Below are 14,848 nucleotides of genomic sequence, written 5' to 3' on the forward strand. Positions count from 1 at the left end.
AATAAAGTAAAAACAGCCAATCATGCTACTGCCAGCGTTTGTGATTCGTCATTTTGTCTCTTTCCATCAATATTTTCAGATACTTGAAAAAAAACGAGCTGACTTTTCTCCCGAGCAACATGTTTGAAAATTCGACAGAAATCGGAACACTGTAAGTGAATCTCAGTGTTCTTTTTCTTCTTTAAGATGGGCGGATACAAAAGTGTCAATAGTGTGAGTCAAAAAGGAAGTGACTCGGATTAATTTGTTTTTCCCCCCTAAAAAAAACATTTAAAATTGATACACAGATGAAGTATGTCTGAACAGAGCATGTTATTCCCACTCCTTTGAATAAAAAAAAATACTCAAATTGATCCATGCTATCAGAAGTTATGTATATTTTACTAAAAGTACCTATTGTTATATAGCTGTCCATGGAATGTCATTTGAAACTACTGAGCAAAGTGAGAATTACAGATTACGTACAACCATTCAAATACAGATGAGATTTTAATCATTTAAATCAAGACGTAACCTAATTTTACTGTCAGATTTTGTTTTTTGAAAAGAGTTGTTTGTCTTCTCTGGCATACCAAAAACACGGTTCAAACTTCAAATTCATTTCAATTGTATTCCGATTAAATCAACATCAACATACTTCAGTGCAAAGAAAAAGAAACAAGGAACGGTTGATTTCGTTTGGAACAATCACCAAGGCTTATTGCCACTGGGGATCCATAAGACAGAGTCAAACATGTAAAACACACAAAAAACAATCAATCACACCTAAGCCACGAGCAAAAAAAATAATATTGCAAATACGTACTTATTTGCAATCTTTGATCCTCCATTTCAGTCGACTTTCCAACAACAAAATCGATTCTGCAGGCCTGCCAGAGGATACGTTTCACAACACAACAATAAATTCTCTGTAAGTAAAACAGCTAAAAGAAAACTTTATGAAGACCATCATCTCTGATAATGCTTTGTTTTCTACATATTGTAGCGAAATTTGGGGTGGGCTTAGATTAGGGCGCCCTATTTTAATCACAGTGTATATCCTATAATAATGTTAATTGTCTACTAGCCTGATGCCTTGTACATAGAGTGCAAGCTTGGCTAGCGCCCTCTGTCTGTCTGACGCGTGGGTATATAAGAGACCACGTGGTACGAGTTCACTCTCTTCATTCTGGCCGTCGCTCCCGGTGACATCGAGTCTATAGTGCTGTAGTTAAAGCTCGGCGCACGCCTTTCCAATTTTACCGGTTCACCAGATCATCAGGCCATTGTACAGAGGTGTGAGCTGAAAATTCGGCCCGATATAACCGTATACCAGGCGACCGGATGAAATCAAACATGTATGATTTTAATTTTTTTTGCATCCAATTTCACCGGATCCGATTATGACGAAAATTAAGTATAACGTATAAGGACGATTCTTTTAATATTTTGCCTGTGTAATAGTACCCCCCCCCCCAAAAAAAAATGCTCAATCCATTATAGAATGTTCTCCATGATTTAGAGTAGGGACCAGTTTGTAACGCTGACGACTGTTTCCAAATTTAGTTATTTACGTTTATTTTTAGGGATTTGTCGTCCAATCGACTGACTTCTATTCCAACTGGACTTTTCCGGTCGCAGACTGGTCTTCGACATATCTACTTACAGCGGAACAAAATCAGTGTCCTGCATGATAAGGTGTTTGCAGGACTTCGCTCTCTAGAAGAACTGTGAGTCGAGTTCGTCCTTCAAATTGATACCAAACTATACGTCGCCGTATGCCGTGACGTCACTGTGATTGACTCGTTGCCTTGGCGACTGGCTCACGATTGTCATAACGCACACGGGCAAGGGCTGTCTATCTGCCCCAGTGACAATTTGTTTTCCACAGTCGGGTGAAGCCGTTTTTGTCTTAACATGAATGATCCAGTTCTTACTAGACAATCATTGCAAGACGCGTACACTAACATTGTCGGACTGTCTCTTTCCTTTCAATTATAGGTTTCCCTGCCAATTTTCAAAAATGTTCATTCACTTCTGAAAATTGGTAATTCATTTTCGTCTGAAATTGAGAATCGCTCTGAACACGCGTTTCATTTTCGCTATGAGCATTCGATTCCATTTCAGTTCAATCAATGAAGTGATTGAGCAGCACTTTCGTTTATGTCCATTCAGATTTTTTTACAAGACTTCTTTTTCGCTTTTAAGAGGGCGATTTCAAGCATTTACCATTCTATTTCACCTCTAGCTTAATGTCATCAGCACCAGATACAATAAGGGGTTTCTTTTTCATTAACCGAACCGTCAATCAAATTAGCTGTACCTGAAAGCAATTTAGAAAATGTATGCTTGCGAATATGAATGCACAGGTAACGTAATTGGCCGTCTGTTTCTCAAAACCGAATGCACGGACAATGAAAACGATTGAACTGTCGTCGAATTGAAATGGGATTAAAGACGTGCATTCAAATTTAGACGAAAAAAAATGATCGATTTTCAAAAGGGGATGAACATTTCAGGAAATTGGCCGACAAAACCTATTTTATCCAAACGATACACTTGAAGGAGGAACGGGATCCAAACCAAGGCCTAATCTCATGGCGCTTTTCAAAGATTATCGCTGAGCATTGTTTTAACTTTCTATACTTTCTCAACTGAAGTCGATTGTGTTGACTTCATCGCAACCGATTGTATTTTCGTATTCTAGCTTGTTTTGCGTAGACATCCATTTCGCAAAGCAACCTGTCATATCTCTCCTTATTTGTATGTGTGAATGGTGAAGTTCTATCAAGATGTGTTAACATATAGTACAACCTTAATCGTATCACACTGTTTTAAACTAAAACTTGAAACCTGAAAAACTCCGATTTGACCAATTTTGAGTATTTTAATTCCAATAATTACCATTTTAGGATGATATTTGACAACCCACTCACTGCATTAGTGGACTGGCTGTTTTACGAGACTCAACTGGCAAATCTGTGAGTATATATACATTGGTAGTCTAAACGTCTGCATTCGTTGGATCAAAGCAAAGCTTTGAAATATTACTATAATTAGAGCGCCAAATTGTCAAAGGATACAAGGCGCTAAACAAAGAATGGAACAGGGAGAGAAGACAAAAAAAGAGGACTGCCAGCCATGATCTGGGAAAAGGTTGGTCTTAAGAGTCTTTTTGAAAGACAAAACACTGCCAAAATTTTTGACGGGGATGGGTAGGCTATTTCAATGGAGAAGCCCCTGTCACCAGAATATATGTTAACGTGATTGTGGATGACAAGGGACTCTTCCAGCAGAAAAAGGGGAGCAGTAAGGACGGGTCTGAATTGTGAGAAGACAGGCGATATAATTGTGCAGAGTGTTTCAGTGATTCGTAAGTGTGAAGCAATGAGCGAAACTGTAATTGTTTGAGCAGAGGAGAGGTATGGATGCGTTTTGGCGTCTGAAAGATATTGCATTGCCTTGTCTTTGTTAAAGACACCGTTTAACAACAAGCAATTATAGTCCACCTTCGACAATATCAGGGCACGGGCAACATTGTGGCAAGCATTTAGGTCAAGAAATTTCCTGTTCCGACTAAGGTTACGGATATATCAGTTAATTAAGGGAGCAACAAAGTTAAGTGATGTGATCAGACATTTCTTATTGTCATGGAAAAAACTGACATAGTTTCTGACCGAGGTGGAGGATGAATTTCAAAACCATGCAGCTTAAAAGTGTAGTGTTGGAGACGTTTCAGAAGTGAGCGGGAGAAGACGCAGTTGTCTTATCAGGATTCATCCAGAGTTTATGAGAGATCATCCAAGATTGAAGTTCTTTGACACACTGAGATAATTGAAACAGAGCATAGACAACATCTCCTGGCCGAGTTGGGTCAACGGTCTAGAATAGCTGAACATCGTCAGCATGATGTGGTGTAATGAATAGAGTGTCGACGAACTGTTTGAGCAATGATTTGGGATAATAATCTAAAAGAGACAATTGATTATAAACACAGGAATGCACAAACAAAGACAAGCTTAATTCACCTTCATTATTAATCCTGTCATCACGGTTCCCATTATAACCAGTAGTGCTTTTGTAATATACTACATTATACGAGGGTTAATTTTCTTGACTATATTTGAATATTAGGTACATATTCCAGACCGAACTGTCGTCGATAGGGGAGCGGCCATTTGCGACCATGAACCACACTCTCCAATATGTGTGAGTATTACAGCTCCAGCCTTCCAACCTTACAGTGTCAATTGGGCAGATAAATATTTATGAGATATTGCCTTATCAGAAAAGCATTAAATTGGAGAACTACTTTGGTATTTCAGATCATTGTACGGCAGTCGCTTGAGGATGATTTCGGATGCTGTCTGGCAAGACCTGGATAACCACTGTTACGTGTAAGTCATGTTTTTGCTTAGGAAAAGGCAAGTTTGGAATGTCTTACTCCTTCCTAAACTATCTTTAATATAAATCCGTTTGAACTATAGACTCCCTAGGTGGACAAGAAATCGGAAAGCTTCAAAACGATGAAAATATAAATGAATATAGATGCTTTTACGTCGCAAAAACGATGTACTGATGGGACACTTTCCAGTCATTCTGTATGCAGGTATTCCCTTATATGTCCATGAATGTGTGAACAATGGTTTTAAATTGCTGTTTTTTTATTTCCTAAGTGTCCGCCTGAATTCCATAAAACTGGGACAAAAGGGTAATTAAGTAGCAAAATGCAATATATTTCAGGTCAAAAGCCAAAGGTAACAAGTCAACTGAGGTCTGTAATGATTTTGCCAATAATTCATAAACCGTTTAGGTTTTTTTTGTCGGGGGGGGGGGGGTCTACAACTGTGAACATGCTTCAATGGGTTTGAAACTGAAATGCGTGAGCCTTGGGTGGGAGTCACAATTCTTTTTTGGACCTTTGAGGTCAAAGGTCATTTGTCTGTCTTTTTAACTTGACCGAATTTTGTATACGTGGATGGAGTGATGCCTCGGGGATCGGTAGGGGTGATGCCGTTCCTTTAGATATTCGAGGTCAAAGGTCATCTGGATTTGAATGGGCATGAACGGTTACTACACTTGCTCGGAATAGAACCACGAATAAGGCGAAACGAGTGATCTGTAGAAAGTCGTTTTATTCAAATGTCTTTGATCAACACTGCAATCGTTTCTAAGCTGATCTATCATGACCTTACTTAACGTGACCTGGACAGACCTGGCTTGACCTGTCGTTAATGACTTACCTGCCATTGTAAAAGTATCAAAGATCGTATTCCTGTTTTTCTTCTTCAGAGCAATCGAGAACATTTTGGAGTTCGCACCAGTCACAAACAGAACTGACCTCAAAATGTGAGTATCGATATGACGGTGTATGGTAGTGTGAAATTATCTGACTATTATAACCTGGATATTTGGTAGCGGGACTCAATGCAGCACAACGAGTGGGATAGACTGGTGTTTTGATGTAACGCACATTTTCTATTAACATGTAGCCTAATTCATAACAGGTGCTGCCTCTATGCGGAAGTCCCCGTCCACCGTCCAAAGTGAGACGGAGATGGACAATAATTGGGTGTCACTGCCGTTGAATGCCCACACTCAGCGAACACACTTGGGGCTGTATGTGTTCGCCTTTCAGTTTGAAACTTGGTCTTGATGAGTGTTATGGAGTGGCATTATGCGGCCACCGTATCCCTATTGTATGATGTGATTACAGGTTATATACCACTTTCAGTGAATGCTTTACTGAGTCCTGCCGTCTTTAATACGGGTGTCCGCCTGGGGTCCGCCCGATAGTCCGAAGGTTCGATAGTCCGAAGGCCCAAAATTCTCACAAGAGGGGGGTCGATCGTTACTCCGAAAATATAATAAGGTTTGTTAATCTGAACATTTGATGCAATAGTCCAAAGGTTCATTAGTCCTAAGGTTAATTAGTCCGAAGGTTCAATTGTCCAAAATTAAAAGAAGGTTTGCTAGTCCGAAGGTTCATTATTCCGAATTGAAAATAGGTCCGATAGTGCGAATCGACAATAAGGTCCGGTAGTCCGAATCGACAATAAGGTCCTATTGTCCGATTTGGACTATCGAACCTTATTGTCCATTCGAACTATCGAACCCTATCGTCTATTTGGACTTTTGAACTTTCGGACTATTTAACCTTCTTCTGTTTTCGGACTAATGGGTCCTTCGGACTATCGAACCCGTGGACTATTGAACCTTCGGACGAACGAACCTTCGGACTAATGACCCCTCAGAATAAAGAACCTTCGGATTATCGAACCTTCGAACTACCGAGGTGTAATCCTTTAGAACGTGGTGTCAGAAATTAGATGAATCCAGCGCTATTACCGCAAAGAACCGGCAAAATCTTCGGCAATCTTTGAGAACGGATCACCAGACATCCGTCGGCAGTACAGACTAATCCTGTCACTCACGGTAGGCTGTGTCAGCGAACCATAAAACTGTACATTTCCACGCAGAGTTTCCGCCATTGACAACGTGCTTTACGCTGTGAACAACTGTACATACATGTATACAGGGTAAGTAAAAAAAAAAAACGAAACCCAAATGTTCAGACCATTGTTTTAGTGAAGTTCTGCATGTAGCACGTTCAAAATCTAGGATATGAAACCCCGATTAATAAGCATTTTTTAGTACAAGAATCATGCAAATCACTCATGTAATTTTCAAGTTTTAAACAAAACCACTGTTTTAAAGTTCTGTCCGTGGATCACGAAAAGGTAAGTGTTCTTTCAGCAAAACGAAAACAAATCACATAGGGATGTGTGTGAATGGTTTTCGTTTTGCTGAAACAACGCACACCTTGTGTGTGATCCGTGGACATAACTTTAAAACGGTGGTTCTGTTTAAAATTCCGTAACGTAAAAACTACACGAGTGATTTGAATGATTCTTGTACTGAAAGAAAGCTCAAGAATTGGGCTTTCATATCCTAGATTTTGAAAGTGTTACATGAAGAACTTCACTAAAACAATAGTCCCGACATTTGGGTTTCGGGTTTTTTTACTCACCCTGTACAATGCACGCAGTCACTCTTCCGTACATAGGTCCAGCTTCTCATCATCTCCAACGAACCCTCCGACAGGCCGGTGTCAAGGTGTACCACTCATCTGGTAACAAGCTCCAAGGTACCCTCCACACTCACAAGGACAAGCAGCACTCCTCCCCCAAGCCGGGAGTTTACCGCATTCCATGTGAATGCGGCTAAGTCTACATCTGGGAAACTTGTCGGAACCTTCCCACTAGGCTCATGGAACACAGAGCACATGGACGACGAGTAGATTTTGACGAATGGGCCATTGTCACACATTCCCGCATCAAGAGCAAAAAGTTAATTGGGATGCGGCTGAACTCATCGCCCCAATCCAGTTCTTGCACCCAAGACGCATACGAGAAGCCATCGAGAACCGCAAGCACTACACAGTACAAGCACAACACAAGACATCGGATTTCACCTCAACGACATCTGGCTCCCACTCCTCCAGACTGATGGGTCTCCTATACCCTAGGTTCTTTGCTATTACCTAGGACTAATGGGTCTCCTATACCCTAGGTCCTCTGCTATCACCTAGGACTAATGGGTCTCAACATACCTGGGTCCTCCCTCTATTGAGACTGCAGCCCTACTGTTCCACTTTAGTGGACACACCAAGCTTGGACGCCTTACAGGCGCTACCGTTAGTTGAGGATACCCTTCGGCATCTCATTTGCACCAGAAGAATTCCAGCGCAGGCTCCTTGAGTGCCTAAAAGGCCTGGAAAACATCGCAGTGATCGCAGATGACATCCTAGTCTACGGCTCAGGAGAAACGCAGGGAATCGATCACAAGGACACATTAACATTTCAAGGTGTATTGCTTAATTGCCAAACCTGAATCAAAAAAAGGTCGATAAGACTATTGACCGTTTTGTCATTGTCATGTTTTTGTATTAAAAACAACACTCTAAAAATAAAGCAACTAACCGTTTATCGCTTTTTACAATTAAAAAAAAATTAACAAAAAGGTCATTGTTTTTTGTGACTTAATACCGTTTGACCGTTTAACAAAACTGTAAAACGACAAAACAGTCAATGGTTCGTTGGCTGCGTTTGTTTTTGAGAAAATTTAAAACGGTAAAACGAAATAACGGTATGTACCGGGATTTAAATCCTTAAGACCATAGGTCATCACTTAGTATAGAAAGATCACTCTTGCAGTTTAATTGTTAAAGTTGTTGTTGTTACTCAGGTCGTCTTAAGCTTAAATTGTTACTAAGCTGTGTTAAAGATTTAAAGCTGTTCCAAATACGTTCTAGTGTTAAAGCGTTCATATTCTTTGCTGAATTGTTTCTAAAAGATTAGTATTACTGATCACCACTGTTTACACCCAGTCTCATGTGATAGTTCAGCAAGCAAAATTTAGCACCGACTGCTCCTTATCTTAAGGAAGGGCATGTTATGGAGTGTCATTATGCGGCCAACGTATCTCTATTGTACGATGTGATTACGGGCTATTGATAAACCACTTTGAGTGAATGCTGCATTTGAGTCATGCTGTCTTTAGAACAATGAGTACCTACCGTACTTGCCCCGTGGCATAAGCGCGCAAATGGATCCCCTCACACAGTGGTTATCCTTTCTCACACACTGACCATCGCATTATAGTAAAGGTATTACTCGCGTAGGTCATAACACGGTACCCTCCCAAACTTTTAGTATGGGCTCTGCGCACAGGTTTCCCCCTCAACGGAAGAAAGGGAGCGTTGGGGGGGGGGGGGGGGGGGAGAGAGAGAGAGAGAGAGACAGTAATAATACTGGGTTGATGAGAAATGAATATGGTTGTGCGGTCTCACCATTTGGGGTTCGCTATGCGGGCCGCCATGTTTGCACATTCTATTCATGCATGCTTGTACATACAGAACGTGCTGTTCGTGACACAGAATATACGCCTGTCACCCTGTCCTTCTTTGTTCCTCCTATCATTATTCTTTCCATAGCCCTCTCCGTCACCCTTCGTGTTTTTTTTCTCTAGACGTTTGGTGGTAGCACCATATCCATTGACAATCAAAATTAACCCCGTAATTATTGCGTTGGAAAGCGTCACGAAATCTACCCAGAGAATCGATCTGATTTGCCGACAATGAGTGTCAAAATAATTAGGATTCGAGCGTAATACGACTGCCTTAGCTAGCTACAGTACATGGGCATATGTGACTTGAGCTCTATGGGTTATGCTACATAAAATGATGTTCACTACTCGGATTCCTTAATAAAAGGTTGACACGTCTCACCCCGTGTCAAATCCGTGCCAAGTGAGCTGACAAGCTCGTGCCATAAGGTAGCAGGTCACCTCACTAAAGTGAAGCAAGGCTGGTGACGTTATGACTAAGAAACTGACGATGATGATTAATAATTATGTTGTTATTGTGCCATTACTTTTTCAGCGAATTAGTTGGTGACGGATTCGCCCAGTCAATAAATGTGACGCGTGATCTGGCCGACATATTAAGCATTTCGGGATTTAAGTGTGACAAGCCCAAGACTGTGGATTGGGATTGTAAGCCCTGCCCACAGGGCACATACGGAAACTCCTGGTATAACAACAGCTGTACTGCATGCCCTCCAGGTAAAACAGCCAATTCCAAGGACAAGTGTAAATCTAAAGCTTCGATTAATTCATGGAGTGAAGGTGACTGCAAAGTTTCTGATCATGACGTGTTTCTTATTAGCCATCATGGGAGAAAATTGAAAATCGTTGCAGTCAATTGTGTTTGAAGATGGATTGAAAGGCGGGGAGTTGAAGTTTGGCGGCAATATTTGGGTTGTCTGTCTGTTTTCCCTTTTCCATTTGGTGTATGCTACATGATTGTGTAAAATGTCCGACCAAAGATGAGTTTGTCATAATTATGTTAAACCAAGTTTGTCTCGGATTTTTGTTTTCTCCTTGCAATACAGGGGGCTTTTACCAAATCAAGACGGGGCAAGTGGCTGACCCCTCTCAAAGTATCAACTGTCAGAGATGCAACAATGGCACCTACGTAACGCCTGAGGCGCACCCTGGTACCAGTCCTGCGAATTGCACGGTGTGTCCTACGGGTACCAATAAGAACCTTCACGCTGGCTTCCGAGCCTGTCCGTGTCTGCATGACTACTACCGTACTGACCGCTTCGGTGAATGCAATCCATGTCCGACTGAAGGAGTCAACTGCTCAGATGAATATCAACACCTACTGCCTGGCTTCTGGTGGACCTGGGACTGGGGTTTATCGGATGATAACTACCTATCCTACGAGCGATTTGTCCAAAATGTGCGCACTGAAGATCTCGACTATGACAACACAAGCAAGCGGTTTGGGGGCGTGTTACCCAAAGTGCATAAATGTACTCGCAGTGAGTCGTGCGTGAATGCTGTGCTGGGCGGTATCAACGCAACATGCGAGGAAGGCTACACGGGTTGGCTTTGCTCCCAATGCAGTCTTTACTATTACCCATGGTTCGATCACTGCTTCGAGTGTCCCAAATGGTGGTGGTTCCTGCTTGAAGTCATTGCTGTATGCATGGCCATTGCTCTGATTGTCATCATCATAGCTTGGCAGGTGCGAAAGGTCAGAAGAAGCGGTCGGTCTGCCGTCAGCATGCTGCTTGCTCGAGGGAAGATCCTACTGGGTTTCTACCAGGTCATGGGGGAGATATTCTCAGCGCTGGATGAAATTGCCTGGCCGAATATATTAACGAGCGTTGGCTCTGTCTTTAGACTGTTGGAGGTGAACATCATGCGGTTGTTTATCAGTCCAAGATGTTATGTTCCCAACTTCACTTATCCTAACATTTACATTGAGTTCTTGGCCGGCATTAGTTTTGTGGTGTTCGTTCCGCTTGCAGCCTGGTGTTTTTACAAATCTAAGATGTGTTACCTGAAAGCAAAGAAAACATCTTTTGTGAAACAAACGGCTCTTCTATCGCAGACCAAGCAGAGGTGTTACTTGTTTGTGGTGATACTGCTCTTTATTTCCTATCCCAGCCTGTCTAGTGTTATCATCACGTTATTGCCCTCTGGGTGTCACGTCTTTTACGTGGACGAAAACAACACCCTCAATGTGACCAGACTTCGAGCTGATTACTCGATCGATTGCCAAACAGAGCAGCATGTTCAATTCAACTACGCAGCTGAGGTCTTCCTCTTCTACGTTGTTGGGTTTCCCTTGGTGTTGTTTCTCCTCTTGTGGTGGAACATCAGAAAACGGAAGAAGACCGGGGCTGTCGGTGGTAGACAGGAAAGTGAGGATCAGTATTTGCTCCATACTGCTAGTCGATGTCGTTTGAATGCCGGTTCTGTCGCCAGTTACAGAAACGAGGTGCCTGATGAGACAGACGATGAAATCATACAAACGGGGCCGCCAAGTCAGGCTGAATTCAATTGGGAGAGTTTCCTGTGTGAGAATTACAAGCCAAGGTTCTGGTACTGGGAGATTCTGGAGCTGGCGCGTAAGATTGTCCAGACGCTGTTTGTGCTGTTATACGGGCCCGACGATCACTTCACCATGTTCGCCACCATAGTCATATCGGTGGGCTTTCTGCTCCTGCATGCTTACGTCAAACCCATGAAGGTTGCTGCCGAGCATCGTCTGCAGATGTGCTCGCTTGGTACCATCTTCCTGAACCTGTTGGCTGCGTCGCTGCTTCTGTTGCCGAGCGAGGATGCTCAATCAAGCCAGAATAGAAAGGATGTCCTTTCTGTTATTCTTGTGCTGATGAACCTCAGTGTCATCGTATTTGTCATTGGTAAGAATCTATTTCCATCTACCTAGTTGTTGAATCCAAACGATCTGTTTACATCTTGCAGCTGACGATAATATTCTGAGTAAAACAAAACAATGAATCTTTGTTTGGTATTAAAATTTGGTCATAAGAGCTTTATAAAATCAGAACATTACATAACAAAAGTCTAGTTACAATAAAACTGATATCTTTCCATCTGCTTTCATCGCTATAGCTAGCTTGATCTGGACCGGCGTGAAGGCTATATGGCGTCATGGCTGCTTGCATCGCTTAGGATCGTGCATCGCTGGGGCGTGGGCTGGTGTTACATGTTGTGGACCTCGCCATCGTGGGCTGGAGGTGAACAGCAATGTCTACGATGGCAACGACGAACAGGATTCATACACAAAGACATACAACTTTGAATACTAGACCTGATTGTGTAGGTTTCACATGCAATTTAGAGTCAACCGAATGCAGTGCAAAGGGGCTCCTTAATAGTGCTTCCTGAAGAACAGTTGATAGTAATTACTCAAGAACAGTTGATTGTCACATCTAAAAAACAATTGATATTAATTCCTCAAGAACAGTTGATAGCAAAGAATATTTGAGGAATTCCAGCGCTTTTAAAGGGAATGTACAACATTTGCTTTTGCTGAAATTTTCAGAAATAAATGGATTATGAGGATTACTATGTTATCGCAAAAAATGTTAAAATAACTTGTTTCACGTTTTGGGCTTGTAGATGTTGGAAAAACCAAGAAAACCAATCATGTTCTTGTAGTCTGATTCCCCGACCCCACTTAAGATGAAACGGAGCAATTTATAGACTTTTGGGAATTGTAAGGTCAGAGAATCAGTCTAGCAGGCTTGTACCCTTTCACTGGTGTGCAATCAATTGCAAAGAAAACAATGAAAAACTAATTATGAAAAATTAGAAGCAGGTTTTGAAAAAAACCCAGTTTTTTCCAACGCTGGTCGGCCGACCAGCGTTGGAAAAATACCATTTTTCTTGAGAATGATAGCACACCAGGAGCCACGATTTTACAGGATGCTTTAGACTGTCATTCCCTAACAATCCAGTAAGGTATTTCATGATCATTTCGTTTTGTGATGTTTGCAAATGTTGTATCTTCCCTTTAAGTCCAGCAGGAAATTCCAATGGCCATTCCACTGGTCAGGAATGTGGTTGGACTTCAGCACGAAATCCATGTGCGGGACCAAAAGTTCGTTGCAACAAAAGGGGGACTATACGTAGGACGATCACGGGCTATTGGCCTATTTTACTTAAAGTGAATTGCTTGAACTTTAAAGTATTTACGAATTCTTAACAATAATAATTCCTCAAGAACAGCTGAAAGTAATTTCTCAAGAGCAGTTGATAATAATTCCGCAAGAACAGTTGATAGAACAGCTGATAGTAAGTCCTCATGATGACGGGGTGTCAGCTCACCTCGGATCTAGGTTGTCTGTTAATTCGGTACGGGCAATAATGAGCGGATTGCGGAAGAAACTAGTTCATGGTTTCGTTCTTAAAGTTTTCTAGTTTAATGTAAAAACATTAACTCAAATTACCTAAATATCCAGACGCCTATTTTGTATGTTCATCAGTACACCTAGTGGTGTGGTTGCTTTCAATATAATTTTTGTTTAGAGGTAATGGGTTCCACTGTAAAGTTTATGATTAATTTGGAATGTAGGCTTATAATATTTGTAAATAATGTTTGTAATATAGGTTTTCCCGGTTATATTAAAACTTGTATCACACGAATTCCCTATATATATCGATACTTTAATTTCGTCCCCGAACATTACCAAGCTTAATTCTTAATTTAAATTTCAAAAAGCCACCTCTAGATTTCATTTAAGGCTCAGTATAATTAACAAATTTTAGCATACCAATTCGTCCTAAATTTGTAAAATTCGTCTTGTGTAGCAATCGGCGTTGAATTGAAAAAGCAAATGCGTTTTTTTGTCATTCGTTTTACTGTTGCAGTCGTTAGATTTCGTTTCTGGTGACTCAAAATGTTACAATTAGAAATTGTGCAAAATCTTTGGACTTAATTAAAGACTTGTGCGCATTAATAAATTATAATTTCAACATATATTCCCTTAATGTATAAATAACTACGGGGCTCTGGAAGTGCCATCCGACTTGTTCAGATACTAAATTATTTTATCCCAGGATAACGACATAATACAGACAACATGACGACATCCTGAGATGATTGATTAGGGGATGGCGACATCCTGAAAGTAGGATGACAACATCTCGAAATAATTTATTATGGGACGACAACATCCTGAAAATAGGATGACGATATCCTGATATAATTTATTATGGCATGGCTTCAATGCACCCTGTGATGAATTATGTCATGATGTCGTCACCCTGCTTCCAGGATTGCGTCATCCCATAACAAACTATTGTTTCGAGTAGCAATCGGCGTTAAGTTAAAAAAAAAAGCAAATTCGTTTTCCGTCATTCGTTTCAATGTTGTTGTCATTACATTTCATTTCCGGTGACTTAAAACGTAACGATTAGAAAATGTGCCCAAATCTTTGGATCTATTTAAAGAATTGTGCGCATTAATACCATTTTATTTTCAACATATATTTAGTAGATAACTGTAAGGTTTGAATCTTCTTTTTCTGTGTTTCACAATCATCATTAGAATCAGTTAAAAACCTTGAACAATATGCTGTTTACTTATAACATGAAAATTAAGCATAAGGATCAAACACCTTCGTAATTTTGCTATTTGATGAATAAAACCACAGAAGTTAGGTCTGTCTATCAAAGAGCAATATTACGAAGGTGTTTGATCTTAATGCTTAATTTCCATGTCATAAGTAAAGAGCATATTGTGAAAGGTCTATTCCTGATTCTAATGTTAATTGTGAAACACAGAAAGGAGATTTGAAAATCACAGCTAAGGCCCAAAAAAGTCTCCGGTTTCTGGTATGGAGCTTGCCAAAAATTTCACAAATTTCGGACGAATCGGTATGCTAAAAATCTGAATTATACTGAACCTTTAATGAAATCTAGTGGTGGCTTTCTGAAATTCAAATTGAAAATTGAGCTTGGCGATGTTCGGGGATGAAATTAAAGT

At 40.9% G+C, this 14,848-nt stretch overlaps 1 protein-coding gene across 1 annotated transcript; it reads left to right on the forward strand.

The window, feature by feature from the left end:
* The first annotated feature begins 90 nt into the window (after positions 1–90).
* On the forward strand, positions 91–12,320 carry LOC119722169. The gene is made up of 10 exons (XM_038192215.1): positions 91–151; positions 836–910; positions 1,566–1,709; positions 2,892–2,960; positions 4,114–4,188; positions 4,305–4,376; positions 5,272–5,328; positions 9,422–9,603; positions 9,933–11,759; positions 11,971–12,320. The coding sequence occupies exons 1-10, from the start codon at positions 120–122 to the stop codon at positions 12,165–12,167; spliced, it is 2,730 nt and encodes a 909-aa protein (XP_038048143.1). The 5' UTR covers positions 91–119; the 3' UTR covers positions 12,168–12,320.
* Positions 12,321–14,848: the final 2,528 nt, after the last annotated feature.

Source organism: Patiria miniata, unplaced genomic scaffold (assembly GCF_015706575.1).
Source record: "Patiria miniata isolate m_02_andy unplaced genomic scaffold, ASM1570657v1 HiC_scaffold_14, whole genome shotgun sequence".
In the NCBI taxonomy this organism is placed as follows: domain Eukaryota; kingdom Metazoa; phylum Echinodermata; class Asteroidea; order Valvatida; family Asterinidae; genus Patiria; species Patiria miniata.